The following is a 22,353-nucleotide window of genomic DNA, read 5'->3' on the forward strand; positions in this document are numbered from 1 at the left end:
AGTGTACTTCACCACCATTTAGACAAGGTTACCTAATATGATATCTGCCTAATGTTGTTCAGTAGGTTAAAGGCTTTATTCTATTAGCTTACATGACTCTGCTGTGAGGTTTCTGAGAGATTTCATGACCTAGTAAGAACCTTACATTTGTTTTAGGAGCTACAGTTTACAATCTCAGAACTATTACTGCACCCTAGATTCTGGCCTCATTTAGGATTTCTTGTAAAGACAAGGAGGTCTGCACACAAACTATGCATAAACCTCGCCAACAGCAAAAAGCTCCCTTCTGAAATTGCAGAAAGGGGTCCCACAGTAGATGGAAAGTAGTTTCATATTAAAGGAAGAAGTTTGTCAGCCTCCTGAATTACAAGTGTCCACTAAAAGAAATCCAATTTTTCAGTAAAGAAATCACTCAAAAATTCATGTCAGACTTTTTCAATCCCCCTAAATCAAAAACCCACAAACATAACCAACAGCATATTCAGTCAACACTGTTTATGAATAACAACAACAACAAAAAAAAAACAACACACTTTTTTCAACTTACTGCAAATAGATTACGTTTCTATTAATTCTGGAGAGACCTTTGTACTGCACGTTGATAATAATGCTATTGCAAGACCCAGGGAAAAAATCATTGTGAATCCTACATGGGAGTGAGCAGTAATACACAACAAATCCTGTAGGCTCTGGAGTCTCACAACTGCTTTGTATGAACATTGCAAACTCCCCCACCAGTAAGCAGAAGTTAGTAACACCAGCTATTCCAGGAGGAATCCCCAGAAAGGAAATTACATATAACTCACACATTATTAATAGGTGTACATGGCACTGCAAAAAGATTGCCATGCACAATACAGGTGCAATATTTATGATCAAGCTTCAAATACTTTACTTCCTCTGTATTAATTGTACTTCAATATATATATCCTAAACATGTTCTCCACTAAAGAGGCTGGCTTGTTTGTTTGTTTTTTGTCCTACATTATTACGAACTCATACTTTTCATCACATGCAGGACAGCAAACTGAGAACTGCTTTTGTTTTACTAGAAGGCACAAGAAGTATTTCTGTATGAGCAGTAAATATTTCACACATTTTCTAGATACTTTTACAATATATATCTACAAGCACATATATTTCTTGGTGAGCTGACAAAACTATAAACCAAAAAGCATTTTTTTCTAAAGGAAAAATGTATTTTCTTCAGAGTAAGCAAAAATACATATATATAGTAATATCGGGGGGGGGGGGGGGAGTTATACCAAATATACTAAATCTATGTCTAAAACTAGAGGGAAATGAAAAAGAGTCAGAAAAATCTAGAATGCTCTGAACAAGGATAAGTTTGATCTGCATGTAATGGGAGTATTTTACAACCTTTACACCACTACTTCATGTTGATGGGCAGGCAGCTTAGACTTTGAGTTGGCCATGGAGGAATTTAGTTAACTAAATGCATCCCCTTGTCTGAGAGATGAAAAGCCATTTCCTATACCACATGATCTATCTATGGCTTTCTTGCACAGCTGTCAGCCATTCCAGTATTTCTGCATGTTAAAAAGGCAAATTCGCATCTATGGTACAGGATAAAAAAAATTTAAAAAAAAAATAAAAAGACTTTTTTCTAAATAACAAAGGAACAAAAAGAGCACAACATAGGAGCAAACAGGTATACATTAAAATTCATATGCTTGAGTATTGTCAGCCTACTTTTACAATAACCAGAGAGCTTGTTTTGACAAATATTCCAGACAACGTGTGAGTGCCCTCCATGGTGAAAGGTCACTGAGTTTTTCATTGGTTCATCGTCTGAAGCCCTTAGTTCAGACTATGAGAAAGAAAGGTAGGAATACAAAGTCCCGGCCATTTAACTGAAATCCATAGTCTTTGTACCAAGCACTGCTTCGGGTTAATTTTAATATCTTCTTTTGACTTTTGAGCTCTGGACTCTTCTCAGTTGGTAATATTGCACTAGTATCTAGAAGCTACAGTGGGCTTCACTGCACCAGGTAGAGTAGAAATAGCCTTTTTTCCAAAAGGCTTAGGATCTTGAGAGCCAAAAGAACTGAAGTTAAACATGTTTAAATGGCACACTCAGAACAAAAAAGGTGCAAGTTCTAGTCTTACCACAAGACTACCCTACTTTTCTCCATGTTACAGAACCAGCAAACTTTCTTATTGGCACTTATGCCTTATATACAATGATAAACTAAATATTGCTTACAGAAGTTCCCAGTAGCTGATTTGTAAAAACAGATTTTATACATAATTCAAGCAGGGAAATGAGTTTCAGCAAATATTTTTTGCTAGTACATAAATATTTTCCAACACAAATCAGAATCTATGCTGAAGTACATATGGGCATATACCATATTTAAACAGTATGCATATCTTACATTCTTTGTACAGCTCCTTTCATGAAAACAACACCCCCAGGTTATTACTGACCATTTTTTTTCCAATCTAGCAAAGTTGAAATGAACATGGCTAAGAACAGAAGGCCAATCTTAATCTTAAATCTACAGCAATTTATGCTGGAATCAGTTATACATAGCACTGGAAATATCTAAGAGCACATGACATCTTTTGTCCTTGAACTGACAGTCATCATTATAATGATTCTGGCAGAGCAATAGAATGAAATCATTGAATCATTCTAGTACTCTCTGTTGACTTCAGGCTCACTAACGTAACAAAAAAACAGCCTCTATTGGTGGTATTGCCTATCACAATGTCTTGCTGAATGGACTCTAACCAAGTGGGATCTTTGTTGTTCCTGCTGGAGCATTATAGAGGGGATACTAAGAACAAGCAAGTTCTCACAGAATTTCAGGAGTTCCAATAGTGTTTCTATACACCCACACTCACTATAAATACCACTAAAAATATTGCCAAGAAAACAGTATTTTTGAAGCACTTTCAAATCAATAATATGTCTCATAATTTACATATATGGCATTCCAGACTCTGGAAACATGTATGTGCTGTATTATTCCTTCATATTTATCAGTGGAAAAGTAGAGCTGTAAAAAAGTTAACCAAATGTATGACATTTGTTGCTCAATATCACTTCACTAAGATTCTGACTTTGAAGGTATTGAAGACAAGGTTCTGTAGTAAAATTAAGGGACTTCAATCTTCCAGGAAAATAATAAAGAGAATGTAAAATAATTGCATGACAAGGGGAGTGCGTCATTGATAAAAGTCCCTCTGTGGGGATTGGTTTGCAGCCTTATGGATAGAGATCACATTATTTAGATAACTATGCCCAGCAGTTTTCTGCCAAGTCCTTCTCACAATGACCCTGACCTGCAGCCACCAGTTCAAAAGCACATCTCTGTGAACCGGATGCCAAGGCATTACCTTCTGCATTACTTTTGTTATCCATAAGGTCAGAGGTCACTTTCTTTAATTTGAGAGCAACCACCATGTTATGGTGACAAACACAAAGTTAAGCTCACATTTAAAATGCATAGTGAAGGAATGAAGATATGTCAAATAAAACAGATGCAACACCATCATAGTTGGGACTAAAGCAACCATATTACAACATTACTTCTTCCACCACAAAATGAATAGGAAGATTAACAAAAATATTTTACTATGGTACACAAAATATTTACATTTATTTACATTTACAATTGTTCATCTTGATCAAGTTTAAGGATTCTTTCTTGACTCCCTCCTGCCTTTTTTTTCCCCCCCAAATCCAAGAATTCTTTTATGAATTCCCTCCTTGCAAATACTCCAAGGAATGCATTGTTTAAAAAATACAGCTCTTTGCATGCCAAGAGGGGGAAATAGGTTTTTTAAATTACATTAGGTTTTCAAGTATCCCTTACAGCGTTTATCATGTTCCCCTTTCTACTCCTATTTTAAACGGCTCACTGGAGGAGCAGAACCATGACTCAGCTGGCCAACCACATTATAAATAATGGGACAAACAGGTTCCACATATATTTAACATCTTGATATATAACACAACTGGTTTTTATTATTAAGAAAATAAACCATTTTCCTCTTTAAAGAAACTTCATGGCTCATCCCAAGTTGTGTTACTAAACTAAAAAAAATTTGTTCAAGGACTACTTAAAAAAATACAAGCCACCTGACCCATGTTAAAAGTAGATAAATAATATATATATATTTTTTTTTTTTACAAGCAGTTAGAGTTGCCAAATTTATTATACGAAACTACAAAATTGAGTTTTATTGGTGCAAATGCTATCCAGCTCAAATTTGTACTAATTCTTCTCAGCACCTGCAGATCACCAAGATCAGACACTTAAAGAGGAGACTTTCCATTTTCTTATGTAGAAGGTAAGGCAGAAGTTTTGAAGGTTCTTTACAAACAGATAAGATGCAGTATTCAAAACAAATAATTTATGCATTCTTTAAGGATGGATGTGTATTATTCATATTCCCTTACTGTGCCCAGTTTCCACATAATTCAGTCCTTTAACATCCTCAGTGTTTGGTGTATGGGTTTTTAATTTACCTTCTTAACTCAGCAGTCCTCAACGCCCATTGGACTGAAAAAGGCAGGCAACATCAACAGGTTACACAGACTGACAGAACTGTCTGCAGAATCCGGGAGGTCAGTGTCACAAAAATCAATTAGAAAGCAAACCTCAGATGAAGATCCGCATATTAAAATTGTAGATTTAAAATTATGCTCAGTTTAATTGATTCTCCAACTGACTGGTCAAATAGCCAGATAGATCTATGCAACCTGAACTTCTGTAATGCTAAAGGAAGAATATTCTACATATTTGTTTTACAATAAAATATATTTAAGTTTTCTTCTCCTCTACTTTTGTGGACAACAGGCCTCACCTAGAATTTACCCAAGTTGAAGTGATTTTTTTTTCATTTCCCTCCACAGGACTTTAACTCAAATATTATTTTATTAATGCATACCACAACATCCCCCTTAAGAGCTGATCAGGAAACTGAAGACAAAGAATAATGTCAAAAACAAAACACGAAATACTTATTCCTGTGTTTGAGTTTGGAATTAGGACTGTGGCTCCCACTTACAGCACAACAAGCTATGATGTAATATAGTCTATTGCCCTGAGACTTTTGTAGTAAGCCCCCAGGGAAGTGGTATCAAACCTGACTTTTCCTCTTTTGGTGGATTACCTAATGATAATGAATTTAGTGTTAAAATGTTCAATTTATAACATTCAGGATGCTGATGAAGCTGTCAATCAATCTACAAAAACAGGGTCATTTTATTTAACTCTCACCCAACCCAGAACACATCCCAGTGGTTTATGAAGTCCCAGGTATTTACTGATCATGGAGAATAACCAAGAAGACAGTAACTTTCAATATTCCCTTTTATAAAGCTTAAATTTGAGACCCCTAAATTTTGTGGATCCAAGACAGTCTAAGCCCAATTTCAGGGGGAAAGACATCTGCCAAGTTCAGGCACTCTATACACAGAGGTTTTAGGTCACTGTAATTAGCTGAAGAAATTACATTTTTAATGGCCTAAGTCTAAAAGCACTCAGGGCTTCCAACAATACTAAAAAAAAAATGCATGTAGAACACACACACACACAAAAAAAGTCCCTTCACTGTTAGGTTCTTACTTCAACAAAATAAAACACCAAAAACTCCCTTTGTAATTTCCTATTACAATAAATTTTCTAACCAGCCATATGTATGGAAAGTGCCCCAACAACTATGTTATACAATTAATTCAGCACACATGGAAATATTACTGGATAACAGATACAATAGGGGCATATAGAGTATTACTCTTCTAGATAGAGTTGACTTGCAGCAAATGATATGTGAAATTATAATGACGGACAATCTCTGGAAGCTCACAAAAGCTTTTCTTTTAGTGGAAAAGTATCATCTACATCACCTAAATTTGTAGAAAAACTACCAAGAGATTCTCCGTTGCTTGATGTCTTCCATGTGAATTTCCTTTTGAGAGGTGCATTTCAACCAAAATTTATAGTGTATCTTAAGTGGATAAAAACAATCAGTGTGCAGCACATACCTGATGATCAGTTCTTGTAGGGCCTTAAAAAAAAATCTATTTACTGGTCAAGCAGACAGAGTGGTCTCAGACTATATACAGAGTATTTGCACAGTGAATTGGTTCAAGCTTTGTGCTAGAGCAAGAAAGACTGCCCTCTACACAGAGAGGTATGTTTCATACTTGCAGCTGCTCAGAAATAAGAAATATGGTAAAGGAAATCCACTTAATCTCATCAAATATCTAAAAAGCTAGGTTTTTTACATACACTTTCCACAGAGGTGTTTTTTTGCAAAGTGAATGACCTGAAATCAAGTTAGGAATCCAACAGTTCTATGTTTCATTTGTTAGTTATAATCACTGGCAGAACCTATTAGCAGACTACTGCTAGGCCTCAAGGGGAAGAAGGGACATTTCTCAAAACACCTCTTGTGTTTCTTTGCACACTAGTTTCACTTGGTTGTCAATTATTTAATAGGCCAAAGACATTATAAGAAGATATACAATTTCACATATCTCCCATCAGAACCGTCAGCTCTTCCTATTTATCACCCAAAATGTCTTCAACCTGTAATTTAATGCTTACTAAACCACTCCAACAATAACCGGAAGAGAGCATCCATTTGAAAGAGCAGATTCAAACTAGGCTGCATTCCAAAATGAAACTTGTTCTGCAGTGCTATGCCCTGAAACATCCATCTTATTTATCTTAATAAAACATCCATCTCTATTTATCTTAGAAGGCTTATTATTAATGTCTGATCTGGACGAATTTAAAGGGAGAGGTTACAAACTAGGTTAACCATGATAAGGCCTATCAATCTTTGGTCTTTGTGGTAACGCAAGCTTTGCAAAAAATAATCTGGTTTAAGAAATAAAACATACCCCTTTATGCCCTCATGCTTCCCTTCATTTCTTTAAACACAGGGGAGGTTTGTTGTCATGTTTTACCTTGATTTCTCTCCTCCACAGGCAATTACAGCTCTCATCGTGCAGATTTGCAGTGGGCTATTGATGAAGGTTGTGTTTGCCATTCTCTGAAGCCACAAATGAAGAGGAAGTGTGAATTATATAGTAACATCTACTTCTTCACTGTTTTGAATTAAAAGGGATGGAGAAGTCCCCCACTTCAGGGGAGCCTCAATCACCAATGTTCTAGTGGCAACTGTGCATGCACAGATTGGTGGGCACGTAAAATAAGAGGAAATTGTGCAAAGGGGAGGAAGGCTCATTTTCTATGTTTGGGGGATGAAACACAATATCCTTTCCAGTGGGAGATAAAAGAAGACTTCCATCGAAGTTTGCCAGTGATACTTAGTGCTCTGTGGAGTGCACAGATCTGCAGGTCAGCACTACCCGGACAACAGGGCAAATTCTGTTAGTAAACCAACTTAACTGGCTACAAACAAACACCATACATAACAGATGCTACCAGATGCCCTACAGCTGTTAGTAATAGGTAATTTTAAAAATAAGATTGGGGATTAATTGGGGGAAAAATGGTAAACATTTTGCAGTGTTTTCACATTATCTTAATAATTTTGGTAGCAATAGCCAAAGTTATAACGGGGAGGGTAAGTTTCTCAGCCTTTCAGGTACCTGGGTCTCTTTGGCAAGGAGAATCTTTACAAGTGTCTCTTGATGTCTACAGTCTTGAATAATGCAACCTGTATTTTTAATCACTCATCCTTTTGTCTTACAGTGTATGTGAAATATTTCAGGAGATTCTTGAAGATAATCTTAGTGCCCAGGTAGGAATTTGGGTAGTCAAATAAAAACAACAGTAAGCAAGAAGATAAGAGAAAGCTGGTTTTGTTCAGGCTAAGCTGAACTAACAATAGTGCACAGAGTTAAATGCACACACAATCCTTGGCTTGGTTCCCCTTATAATGTTGCAGCAGCACTTATCTTTGTTGTTTTGATCTCAATTATATGACCTATGGCATATAAGAACTTTCCTTTTTCTCCTAATAAATTAAAGATAATAAGGTGAAACTAATCAATGAAACCATAAAGCCATGTGGTATTGTGGTCCTGGATGGTAAGTTTATACTCTGAGAATCTGCAAATTAGCTGTGAAAATAAAAACATTTAAAAATAGATCAAGTCAAGATAAAAGGCTTGGGACACATTGCTAAAATTACAGGTTCCCAGACCCATTAAAGTGAACTAAAAGCAACTGACAATGTGACTAGCAACTTTATCAAATTCAGCAAAAGGTCCATTTCTATTTTTTTTTTTTATCCAGACAAGGGTTTGTGATCATGAGCACCCCACAATGTCATATGTTATCTAGAAACCCATACTGTGTCACCAGTAGATAAACATCATCAGGAGTCCAGTTTCCACCTCAAGGGAAACTTCTGGGACTATCTTTGGTTCATGGCTGGGTCAGGTCACTTAAAGTTTTCACTGACCTGAACCTGATCCAAACCAAAGGATTGAAATTCCTGACCCACTCACCCCAAAGAACAACTATAATGAATAACCGAAACAGAGCCATACAGTATTGCAAGCATATGCCTGAGTAGCTGCCTGAGACAACTTCAGGAGAGCACCTGCCTCTTTTTGTCAGGAGATTCCATGTATTTACCATGGCTGTGACCCGAAGAAGTGAATCTTGTACCCAGAAAGCTACTCTGCTAATTTTATTGAGATAGTCTAATAGAAGTATGTGAAATGGAACTGCATTTTCAGGACATACCTAGCATTTTGTTTGCAAAACCTCGCTTCCTTAGTGTTTCTCCTTGAAATAAGTTCTTAAAGCAATCTGAAACCACTTATCACAGCAGTATTGTTACTTCTGATAAAAGAAAAAGTGGGATCAAACTAAATTTCTGTCAGTCCTGCAATTTGGCATTCTGGCTGTTTAACAGCTCTGTCATGTCAGTAACAACTTACTGACATGCACGTCTAATATCGTAGGGGCTTAAAATCACAACTGCTCCAAAATCTGTAGAGTCATTTATTTTAAAAGTGCACAGGAAAGATCACAGAATCACAGAATCATCTAGGTTGGAAGAGACCTCCAAGATCATCTAGTCCAACCTCTGCCCTAACACTAACAAGTCCTACACTAAACCATATCACTAAGGGCTACATCTAAACGTCTTTTAAAGACCTCCAGGGATGGCCACTCAACCACCTCCCTGGGCAGCCCATTCCAATGCCTAACAACCCTTTCAGTAAAGAAGTTCTTCCTAACATCCAAGCTAAACCTCCCCTGGCGCAACTTTAGCCCATTCCCCCTCGTCCTGTCACCAGGCACGTGGGAGAATAGACCAACCCCCACCTCGCTACAGCCTCCTTTAAGGTACCTAAAGGAGCGATGAGGTCTCCCCTGAGCCTCCTCTTCTCCAGGCTGAACAAGCCCAGCTCCCTCAGCCGCTCCTCGTAAGACTTGTTCTCCAGACCCCTCACCAGCTTCGTTGCCCTCCTCTGGACTCTCTCGAGCACCTCCATGTCCTTCCTGTAGCGAAGGGCCCAAAACTGAACACAGTACTCGAGGTGCGGCCTCACCAGAGCCAAGTACAGGGGGACAATCACCTCCTTAGACCTGCTGGCCACACTGCTTCTTATGCAAGCCAGGATGCCGTTGGCCTTCTTGGCCACCTGGGCACACTGCATGATGACTACAGCTGAAACAACACTGGTGCATGCATAAGCAAGTCTGTCTAGTCATACAGAACAGGATTCAAATATTGTTTATGGATAACATTTACGTTTATTTAGTCACAAATTAGGGGATAACTTCATATTACTGTGCTTTGGTTTTTTATTATGTTTCATTTTTATTAATATTCTGCCTTAAAAAGATGTGATTTCATACTATACAGAAAACTAAAGTGCTACAGAATGAATCTCTGCTGATGTAGTTTGGTGTAGCTCCACTCCCTCAGTATGTACCAACACGCACCGATTTCCAGAGCAAGACAATTTCAGAAGCAGTGAAGAGAGACTGTGTGTAGAAAAACGCAATGCTATGCAGAGATAGTTTGGTAGCTCTAATCAAACAAGCAATATGCTGCGGACAGCTCACTAGCAGGCAATAAAACACTGGACAAAGCAAAACCACCTCAGCTAAAAATACTTTGCTACTTTTCAGGAAATACCACATAACACACCATCCAGACCCTGATATACAGCAACTGGATGATGCTCATCTCAAAAAACACTGCTTGGAAAAAATAATACCACCCTCCTCTTCACAGCTTCTAGATATCTCCTCACTTCATCTGGACTGAGTTTCAGCCAACTATGGATTCTCCTCTTCCATAGCTTTTGCCACATACTAGATCATGAATAACACCGTCCATCTGCATTACTGAATTGATGCACAACCAGAAAATTACTAGGATGCATGTGTTTATATAAAACAAATGTATAAAGTATTAAATTTAATTGTACACAAAATACAGTATTTAATGTTACATATGCTTTGTTTTGTTTTAAAGTATTCTTCAGATGCCACAGAGAAAGGAAGGAAGGTGGTAACTATTTCTAGGAGGCTTGTTGACAGCACGCAGAACCCTTACTAATTTACAAATACAAAAATTTTAGCTATGCAATAGCAAGAGATATCATCTTGCATTGGCAGGATTGCTTGAAGCTTCTCATCCCTTGGTTTTATCAATCCTTTATGCTGTAATCTCCAGCTACATTGTAGCTCTTCCTTTTATCTATTGCTCCCCTTTCAGCTTAGAAGTTTATCTGTATTTTTTATTTAATTGTCTGTATTTAAGCTTCTTATTTGCAGGGATCTTTCTGATCTAACTGATTAGAATTGGTTTTCAATTAGCTTCAGAATGTGTATTTATGACTTTGATCATTAGACTTGTTTTCTTATGTCTTGTCACAGGAACAGTGAAGTACAACCTCTAGGACTGCTGGAACTAGTAAATTAGTTTCCTTCCTTTGCTAGAGGTTTAACAAAGTTTTCCTTATTGGAGGTTCAAAAATTTACTTTTAGAATTAATATATTTTGCTTATTTGAAAGGCATGTAAGCAGCCTAAAATTGAAAGTGGCTATGCAAACGGAAAACAATACATAAAACTCCTTCACTGATTAAATGATATTAAAATACTTCTACTGATACACACACACACCCCTTAAAAATCCTCATATGCTCATCACTGTATGATGAATCTGACTTTTACTTTCATGACCAGCAGCAGGTCAGTATTAATTTTCTCATTGTTTCATCCATCATTTATAACCAGAGCTGCTGTTATTACAAATTAAGTGAATGAATTCTGTGTTGTTTGAAGATTTTAGTTGTTATTTTTTGAAGGGCTTTGAAAACAGAGCAAGTGAAGTCTGAAAGAGGCCTGCCTACATTTTAGGCTACAAAAACAGAGAGCAAACTACAGCACAATGAATAACACTTGCCGTTATAACAGCCAATAGCCTTGGCAATTGAAAGGAAAAGCATGTTCATAACAAGTAAAAGAGAAGCAGGAATAGAACTTGGCAATGAAAACAATGCGCTGATAGTAGCAACTTTTTATCTTTTTTAATGGTTAGGAAGTAATTAGGAAAACAGTAAACTCAAGAATATCAAGAGATTAAAGCTTTGCAATACAACTAAAATAATTTGCTTTCACTTTGATCTTATGTTTATCCTATGCTTTAATTCTCTCAATGAAATGGTATTACAGCGACAGACCTGTGCTGAGGTTTGTGTTATTAAAGATTGTGAAAGTCTTCAGAAAAAATTTAAACAGAAAAAGGAAACACATGTTTTGAGACTGTAGGAAGGTAAAGATGCAGCCAATTTAAGAAACAAAGTGGTTTTGTTTTGAAATAGAAGAACCAAAATGTGTTGCCAGTGTTTATTGCTACTTCTTGCCACTGACCTACATGGACAAAGATTTGAAGACCACCATCTTGGGAAACATCTCTTGGGTCTACCTCTTGCTTTTCCTGGCAAATAAATTTATAAAACAAAAGCTTTAATTTCATCTGGTTTTAATGCTATTTCAAAATTAAAAAAAAAAAAGTAAAAAAATGACAGTTGTCAGTTTAATTTTTTTGCAGTTGATGTGACTGCTAGATGTTTCTCTATGAGAGAATATCAGCTGGAGGAAAATATTCCCTGAATTAAAGTTCTTATGAAAAATGTGTATCTATAGAATTCAACTCCCCTGTCATTCAGATGATGAATAACACCTTGAGCAGCAAAGTTATGTATGTTTGTTTTGCTAGTTAGTTCAGTGGACATATGATAAATTCTGCTTGTCCTCACTGGAAAACACTGTCAGTTTCTAAAGTTCCCGTTTCTGTCTGCCAAAATATCCTCTACTTTATAAAACACGACTGTAATTATTACAAAACATCTTCAATGATCTCTTCAGACTGAGTCATCTTCTGTATTCAGTGCCTTGTCCTGCTGCCAACTTTTATGTTCCTAACCATAGTTAAATTTTGTCTTAAAATACTTCTCTCATTCAAGTGGACTAAGATGATTGGACTGGTGTTTAACAGTGAAGAAAAATGACCTTCAATTTCAAGAGTAAGTTTTGATACCAGCTACTTGTTATGCTGCTTTTTACATATGTTAAGCACTAACAAGAAGGTTTAGGGTAAAATATGTTTAACTTGTAATTCTTAATTCTTGAAATTCACCACAGACCAACAAGATACTGGATAATATTGTGGCAGTCATTAAACTGATGACAACACTGATTTTGCCCCTTTATTATTAATGATTAGTAATGAAGAGATCATGACATGACATGAGCAATACTTTTTCCAAACCTTTCTTAAAGCAGAAGGAATCAGACTCAAAATTTAATTGTGAGCTTTCCATTACAGGGTGCAACCCATGAATACTAATCATTGAAAGTGCTTACCTGCAACACATCAAGATACCAAATGGACTGGGCAAGCAAATCAGTTGATCACTGTATTCCAGAATTTTCATTCCTTTTTAAGATTAAAAACTCTAAAATGCCTCTGCTTTTGTACCCAACTTCATACAGTTTGTGTAACCTGCAGTTCAAGTACATTGAAAGGACTCCTCTTATGCTGCACATAAATAAGACCAGATGCTTTACCGTGGTTGTCGATGTGTATTTCACAGTTTTGGCATTTATATAGCATATTGAAAGAATGCACTTTATATGTGTAGTTGAAATCATTTTAAGAGCACAGGGGAAAAAAGTAACTTTGAATCTCTAAGCTTATTTGGTATCTTTGTTCACAGCATTCTCTCATTTGCTAACCTTTACCCTGCCTTATTTTCCTCTACATTTACTCTATTAATGTGATTTTATCTTTTCTTACATATGCTAAATATAACTCCTCTCCTTCTCTGTCTTCCATTATCTCTCTGAAACCACTGACCAGATTTTATGCAGTGCAGGTTATTTCTGTAGTCAAACAGCAACTATGGGAGGCAACTCTATTTTCAAGAAGTTGCTCTGTCCACAGAACAGGATATTCCCCTCCCTCCAGTTCCAGATCTATAATTCACCTGTAAAGTAAAGGAGTCATGTGTATTCAGACCTGAGCTGTCCTTTTACTTCCTCAGTTCATGTTCTCCTCTTTACTTCTGTAAAGCTCAAATGCACAGTTGAACTCAGTAACTATTACTGTGTAAGGTCTGCAAACACAGAAATCTCTGTCAGAAATTACAAAGACTGAAAAAGAATTTTCAAAAAATGTCAGGCATTTCCACAGGCTACAATGAAAGACTAATTCAGTTTGCTGAGGTAAGGATAATTTTATCCATCCATGGCTTAATTTCATCTTTGGACAGTTTGACTACAACTATCATATGTGTTTTTTGGAGTTTCTCATACATGCTACACAGCATTCTATTACAGAAGAAGGAAAACCAAAAATTTTCCTTTGAACTTTACACAGAAGTATAGAATTTGTTTTTTGACTCTTCCTTAGAGTAACATAAATGTAATTCTCCCAAAAGCCATGCCAGATCTTTCACAAGACTGCTCTGTCTCATTCTTTCCCCCGCCCATTTTGGCCACAGCTGTAGGCTAGCTTTTGTAGGACAATATGTCTTTCCAAAACTCAGAATTAGGAAACGGAAGATAGGTTGCTACCAGTTGTCCACTGCAACTTCCAACTTCAACAATTCCTAAAACAACTCATGCAAATGGGTCTAAAAACTATGGCAGCTTTTGCTCTTGGCAGCCAAGCATAAGAGATTATTGCAACAGGACACGTTGCTACAGTGAGGGCATCCATGACCTGCAGGACATTATGTTTAGATTTTCATCAGCACTAAAGGGATTAACACACATTTCACATATGCTACTCAAACTCCCTGCCTGGAAAACCTAACTGTTAAGGTCACAGTCTTCATAAAAAATCCACTGAAAACCTTGCAAACAGTCAGCTAGCACCATGCCAATATGCAAATACACCAAGATTTTCCACCTCCAAACTTTTCCTCAAACAGGTCAGTGCATCACTAATTGAAAGTAAATAAAGGTTTTAATGATTTGAACCTCTATAAGCCTCTTTTCAATTCAAAAGCTAGAAGTCTCTTAAGGATAAAAAACACTTGCATAAAATCACTGCAGCAGAGCACAATCAATCCTTCTACCTCCATTTGTTTATTTTAGCACTTTACATGCTTTCCTCAGTTCTCAGGTCTAGATCAATCATTTGTTAAAGAACGAGATGAACAGGCTTGGGTGCCTCTGCAGAATGCTGATGAGAAATAGAGTCAGCCCACTTTAACTGACAAGAGACAACTCACACATTTTTTTTCTTCTTCTCATCCTTGAGAATCCATCTACCACCAAGGTGAATAGGAGGAAAAAAAAAAAAAAAGATGATTCTTAGCAACTCAATTATGTTACTCACATAATTTTTATTGAATATTTCAGCCTTGCTTTTTCAAACAATTTGTTGTATTGCCATATACAATGACATGGCATGTTTCTTATCATTCTATCCTCAGTATTATGGATTGAATATTTATATTCAGTATTCAAGACAATATTTATTCAAGATTACACCATTCCAAGTCTGTTGTTTTAAATACTTTAACCGATCAGCTCAAGGAATATGTGAGAGACATACAAATTCATTAGAAGCAGAGGAAGGACTAAAGTGAAAGCCATATAAAGAAGAGCAACTTTCTTCATACTTGGACTATAAGAGCTTTTAGTGCTCAGGCCAAAGGACTGGCACGTTATGAGTTACGAGAGCTGTAAATAAGTACAGGTCTTTCATCACTAGAGTAAGGGAGGAAAATTTTATTCCTATGATTAAGCTTCTTAATTGCTTTCATTTACATACATGAATTTCCTTAATGCCAATGGCCTCTCACTGTGACATCTGCATCCAATAACACCCCAGTGCCATCAGTAACTCTAGCATTCACAAAACACTGCTGCCAGCCTCGTTCACAGATCAGCTACAAAAAAAAAAAAGGCAAAAGCAAACAACAGCACTATAAACGCAGTTGGGATCCTGACGATGAGATCAAAAAATGTTTGACTAGTGCCACGTGAAAGGAGTTTCTGCTCTGCAATTCGTAAAAGGAAATGATGCAGTGCACACTGAAATTCACTTAAATCATATCCAGGGACAATGCTTAAGCTAAAGTTTTATTGGCAACGTTTTGCTCTTTTTGAAACACGTTGCTAACAATGCCTTATCTCTATTTGTTCTTTTCCACTACAGTTTATTACCCTAGTGAAAGGGTAACAAAATACTTCAGCTTTCTACTGGACTTAAGTGTTTCATCTGCCTTTCCCACTGAAGAACTAGGTAAGCTGCAAGGAAGCCGGAGCGGAACATTGATTGATATGCAATAATTCTCATCCATATTACAAAGGCAAATCATATGCATTTGGAGGAGGATGTTCTATTTTCAGATCTGTCAAATAACTGACTACAATTTGACTTGAAGACAGCAGAATCACATACGAAAGATGACGTTATCATGTAGCAAATTCCCCCAGGTCCTAGTTTCCCAGCAAATGTTCTTTTTCTGATCATGGGAGATGCCAGTTTAATCTTCCCTGAAACGACATCCAAAGCAAGCAGGTAGCTTCCTTGGGGTATCATACAGAGACATGTTCCTTGCCTACTTCTGCCAACATACATACATACTGCTTTCTCTATAGAGAGGAAGGCTATCAGGGTATGGCCATACACAAGCTGTATTGCTGCTCTGTGTGTCTGTAAAGCAGTATCTGTGCCTTACATGAGCATCTCTACTTTTTCTCAGTCTTCTCACCTGTGGATTCTATGAAGCAGATCGCAACCGGTACTGGCTCAGCCATGCTGCAAGTTCTCCCGTTCTCTACCCTCAGATTTGTGCATAACCTGTCTCAACTTCTCAGCATCTACGAGGAATGATCTAGGTAAAATTTTCCTCTATAACGCAGGCATGCAAAGCAAATTTCAAATTGTGTGACTCTCTGTAACAGTATAGACCAGCCCTTTGCCTGTCTGACATTGTGGTATAGCACTTAATTAATATTAATTAATTAGGTAGACTACTGTTTCACCCTAAATTATTAAGTTAGATTCCTCTAGGAGCATTATTAACTGGATGCAGCTTCATTTCCTATCAGCTTCAGGAATAAGGCAGCCTCAGACTGCTTAAACTTTAGCTTGTACTGTCTCCCATTGCCTGGCCTTTCTTTTCTCGTTTCTCCCCCTCCTTTTGTTATTCTACTTGCGTTTTCTGGCAATCCTATAACACTTCATTGGGATTGTAGTAATATAATTAAATTTTTAATGTGGAAATAATATATATATATACACACACTTTTTTTCATATAGACACAAATACACAAAGGCACTCCCTATAAACCAAGATGGGACTGAGAAATGTAGAGAAATAAATGAGAAGGGACAGAAAATAGTTCATAAACCCCGAACAGGGCTTTCCAAGGGGCTGTCCCAAATTTTACCTGGCTCTTTGAAAGTGCGTGACAACTGGATAGGGAATTCACCCTGACATACTGCCACCTCAGCATGAGGAACACAGCTGCAATGGCACTCTACCTCTCTGAGCTCCTGGTATTAATGCTAATACCTCCTGGCTTGTGCTGCAAAACATGCACAAGTCACTTTACGTGCCACAAGTGAACAGAATTTTTGTGTCTAATCCAAAATAAAACAGATCAAGAAGGCATAATTTCTGAGGCATTACTCTACAGAGCTGGGGATGGAGGAATCAACTAATCTGGGACTAATGCCAAATCTCAAAAGCATCTACAAATTCTTTTTTCAGGTAATTCAAGCAATGACACAAAAATATCCTGTTTTCAGTTATGAACTCTTCTGGATCATAACACTCCTTGGTAGTTAATGTCTCTCTCCCTTTGAAGTTAAGGCTGAGTGGCACATTCCCCAAATCTCTGCTCATCATAACTACAGTTGTGTATTGCCATCACTACGTAACACTGTTTCTAGACCTCATACAGATGTATATATCTGATTATTTAGAATTTTTTTCTGCTCCCCCAGTTTGCTACTGGACAGAATCCAAACTCCTGTTTAGAAAACAACGCATCAATCCAATGCAAGCGCTGTTAGCATTTTAGCAGTTTTTACATTTAAAAAGTAAGTAAATAAATAAATAAGCAAAATCCAACAAGGCATGGATGAAAAAGTGACAAACATTTTCAACAATCAGTGAAATACTGATGTTGGAACAAGAGGAGGGAAATTAACTTGGGAGAGCATACTAGTAAGTGCAAATATACAGTATGTTTACACACACACAAATATATCAAGGATTTATCGGTGATATAAATGTATTCACAGATTTACCGTTTAGTTGATTCACTACAAAACTTTTGGTTGATCAATGCAACTAGATTAACATATTTTGCATTTGGAGAATTTTTCAGTAGAGAAAGCTATCATCTTCATACATTAGGGTATTTCAGAAACATCTTCAGTACATCAAAGCCCCTGAAGTGCTTATTGTCCAAAAAGACAGTTTCTTTGTCATAATAAAAATCAGTGAACCTTTATACCAGAAGCTTGGCAAACAGAAACAAAGGAATTATCCCCAGCTGCCTGCCTTTGTTAGATACATGGACATGTAGCCTCAAAAACTTTCACGAGCTCTGAACTCTCAGCCTCTCAAAAATGCTGTTTTATCACAACTTTCACTGACTACATGTTCTGAAGGTCACAGATTCAAATCCAAGAGGAGGACAAATTTCCATCAGATTTTTTTTTCAGCCAGCTTTAAAACAGCATATATATTCCTTGTGGAGCTTTACTGGACATTATCTGAGCAAGTCACTTCTTTCTCCAAGGTTTTAGATAATAACAACTACCAATAGGAAGTACCAATAAATCAGCTAAACAAGCTTTAAGAAATCCAATGCAAACAAGCCAATGCATTATGTCAGTAGTGATATTGGTTCAGGTAATACATGCTTCCCAGACTCCTTGTTTCCAGTCATGAGAATGATATACCAAGTATTCAAACACCTGTTATTATGCTGTTATTTAGTGTATGTTTGTGTTTTGGTTTGTTGTTTTTTTTTTTTTGGGGGGGGGGGGGGGGGGTTGTTGTTTTTTCCCCCTCCTTTTCCCTCATTTCCTTTTTTTGGATAAGATTGTTATTTCTGCAGAGACTTATATTAATGCAGGAAAAAAAAAAAAAAGAATGGAGCAAGCAACTTGTACAACATGAATGAGTCAAATACATACGATGTATTCATCTCTTACTGTCCGACCAATCCATTAAACATCTGGCAGCTGACTTCCATAGTCAAATTATTATTATGAAAAAAAATAATCCATTATCCTGATAATAGATATTAATTTATAGGATAGCTAATTTAGTGAAAATTATTGGTCTGTAAAGACAGGAAAAGAAGTAAGAACATAGATTATCCTAGCTAAAAAGCAGCATCATTTTTGTTTTTTCCTGTTCTTCCTAGTTTGAGCTGGTGGTCACTTTTATCTGTTTAGGAATAATAATTTTTGCTTGGAACCAGCATTCTACCTCAGTTCTCTTTAGTTCATTCATTTCATCACTCATTTAAAGTTTCATTCACTGCGAAGATATTTCATAGGTCTGACTAAACTTTTTTCTTCAACTTAATATGACTATTAAATTGCTTTTATCAGATTTCTAACCAAAGATGTTCTTAGATACATAAGTCAAGAAAAGTTCCATTGAGAAGAAAACATCAATTGATCTTGTTAAAGAAAAACTACATGTGATGAGGGGATGAAGGGTCAAGAGGAAGAAAGGATTCTATATACGGCCTTAACAGAAGAGCAAGTTGTTGCTTCCTTGAAACTGACCTAACAAATAAAGACTAAAACCACCAATGTAAATCAGACTCTAAGGAATTTAGGAACCCACAGTTTTCCTTAGTGTTCACTCTGAGTTTCCATTTTCTAGATATCCTCCTCATTTCTCCTCTCTTTCCCTCACCTTCTGTCCGTATCCAATTTATGTGCTCTACAGTAACAAGAGCTCTGTTAATTGTACACCAGTGCCTGCATGTTCAGCATTGCTGCCCCTTGATTGGTGCCCCCCGTTGTCATACCCTCTGAGCAATTAGCCAGTCTGTTAATTTCACTTTCCTCAGTGTAAAGTGTTTTATGGAGGAGAATCACTGGCTCTTACAACACAAGATGTGACAGCTTTGCTGTATCCCATACCAGCATCACCACCTGCTCCACCAGGGCTGTGCAACTCAGTGTGAAGGGATATCAAGAGCTAGTATAAAGTGCTGCCAGAGCAATTTGGGCCAAACCCAGTTTTCAGGCCTTTCCTGCAAATCTGTCCTCTTCCTGCAAATCTAAAAATCCAGATTTTAGTCTGCTCTAGCTTCTGCTTTGCTACAGAGAACTGTTTGTACTGCTTGGAAACAGAGATGGTGAGTCCCAGAAATGCTGTATGTAGTGGATTATAGCACAAGAGAGGATGAGAGATCATCCTAGATTCCCCATTTTTCCCATTGGACTCAGGTTCTTGACATCCTGACCTAAGAACAGAAAACAGGGAAGTAACTGCAATTGAGTATTCTTCCCTCTACCGTTGTCCCATTCATGATATATCTGGAATACATTTTCTCCAAGTAGGACATCACAGACAAAGCACACCATCACTGTGGAAGATCAGGCTTTTCAAAACATTTAATCTGTTATGCAAAGATCTGAACCCATATGCTAAATGCAGTGCTCCCCAAAGACCACTTCTGCTCAGGGTTTTTTTTCCCCCCTTTCTTTAAGCCACAAACCTCAAAAGACCCTACACAATTTTCTGCTGCCTCTGCTTTGGTGGTGTCAATTACAGGGGAATCAGACTATCCTTCCCTTCACTGTTTTTTTCTACTCACTTCTGGGAACATACATGTAGAACTATTTCCTCAAAACCTAGAAATTCGGAGACAATACTGTAACTGGAAATTACAGCTCAGAAAATAGTTCTGGGATTCAAAACCGTAAAATATTGGTTCATAATTTAATCATTAACACGTCACTATATTTAACCAGTAACATGCACTCTAGCAATTACAAATTGTACCACTTTCAGATACAACTCCAAAACCGACTGGAATTGGTGCCTTTCTATTCACCTCTCCACTTGCTTGAAAGGGACTGACTTTTCCATGTGTTCCATTTAAACTCTTTGAACTAATCCCAGCATTTTCTATAGTCAAGCCTTTAACTGAAAGCCATATATTCAAGTTCACCTTCTGAAAATCACAATAACCTCTAATGCTACATGTTCTGCATATACCAACTTTCTCCCTCATTCTCCATCTATACATACAAACATACCTGCTCCTGAAAAGTGGGGGAGGGGGAACACATTTTATTTCCTATTAATTAAAACAGAAAATGGAAACCAACAGGAGGGGAAAAAAAGTCATAGTATAGTAGGGATTGAAACAATTAAGTAATCTACCCAAAGGAAAAACAGATGCCATCAGATTGCCACAGTTTGTCAGCTACATTGTGGTAGCTCCACATTCACTCTTTCAGCAATGGCTTGGACTTCCATATTGTCCTTCAAAATGGACAGAGCACATAGTTAATGCAGCTCAGTTAAGAAACAGTTTGTTTTAAGATAAGTTACACCCAACAACAATACATTTCAGATGTATTTTTGGATAATCAATAAAGTTAATTTTTGAAGGGTAGACGCATCAAATTTGGGATGATTTTCTGACTCTTGACAGCTTTGTGATTTAAATCCAACTTGAAATTTTGCAAGATGGCTTCTCAAAATAGCATTTCCCCTCTGACAGTGCCAAATCAAAGCAAAAACAAGCAGCAACATACCAGTTGAAAATAAAAAGCACATACTACTTTCATTGATGGTCCAATGACCAATTAAAACATCTAGTCTAGCTGAATAACATGCATTTGAAAAAGTCACTTAACCTCAGTTTTCCTACTTGCAATGTTGCTTACTCCTTCACTACTAGTTTTCTGTAATATGCTAAAGAGTGTAACTACCTAAAAGAGTTCAGTAAATGTTAAAAATTAATCATTTATTTAAACTCACAGTATCATGGATTTCAGAGTGAAGAAGAAAGGACTAGGCTTCTTGTTTACAACACTCCTGGTTTTTAAGAAATTCATGTACCATCTATAACATAACATGACTAGATCTGCTTGCACAGTTAAAATATCTCCATCATGACAGGAGACTGACATCTTCAACCTGAAAGCATTGCCTGGGATTATGGTATGTGTTCAGGGGATATAACATACTTACACAAATACTGCGATACATTCTGAAGAATTAGCAACAACAGTGGTAAAATATATCTGAAGTGATCTGGAACTTCCCACAAATAGTGTGGGTTTTTATACTTCTTTCCAACTCATATAAGAAACAGTTAAATTATTTTTAATCATCATGTGGTATTTTATTTAATAAATTGATGTAAACACCAAATTAAGTTCTCTGCCAATGAATGAAATAAATGAAAATGCTTTATGAAGGAAAGTTGGATCAGTAGTACAGGACAAAAACCCAGACTGAAAGAATTAAAAGCAAGCAATATATTTTGGTAGCCTATTAAAGATTTAATTAATTATCAACTTGAACAGCATACAATAGTAAAAACACGTGCAATACTGAGAAAAATTAAGGGAAGGAAAAGTGTAAAAGTCAGTAACATTTTTATTAAAAACAAATCCCTCCCATACACACAGAATTAAACATTTACAACTAAGCCACACTACACAGAATTTCCAACCACGTCAGTCTCATCTGACTCCTCTACTTAAAGAAAAAAATCCTAATAAGAAGGAAAAAAAAAGCCTAATGTAAACCTTGACTGTTTCCCTTAATTCAGATAAGAATTTGACTTCAAATGCCTAGACAAATTTATTAACAGAGATTTCTTTCTGGGTATTGTTATTTCAG

At 36.8% G+C, this 22,353-nt stretch overlaps 1 protein-coding gene across 2 annotated transcripts in view; it reads right to left on the bottom strand.

Moving 5' to 3' along the window:
• The window catches only part of LOC310903944 (uncharacterized protein), a 144,256-nt gene that overhangs the window by 29,745 nt on the left and 92,158 nt on the right, over nt 1–22,353 (bottom strand). For both annotated transcript variants that reach the window (XM_083848046.1, XM_083848047.1), the window contains one exon: nt 6,953–7,038. In XM_083848046.1, coding sequence (XP_083704172.1) covers nt 6,953–7,038 — 86 coding nt within the window. The remainder of the gene's footprint in view (nt 1–6,952; nt 7,039–22,353) is intronic.

This window comes from Anser anser, assembly GCF_964211835.1.
Source record: "Anser anser genome assembly, chromosome: 9".
In the NCBI taxonomy this organism is placed as follows: domain Eukaryota; kingdom Metazoa; phylum Chordata; class Aves; order Anseriformes; family Anatidae; genus Anser; species Anser anser.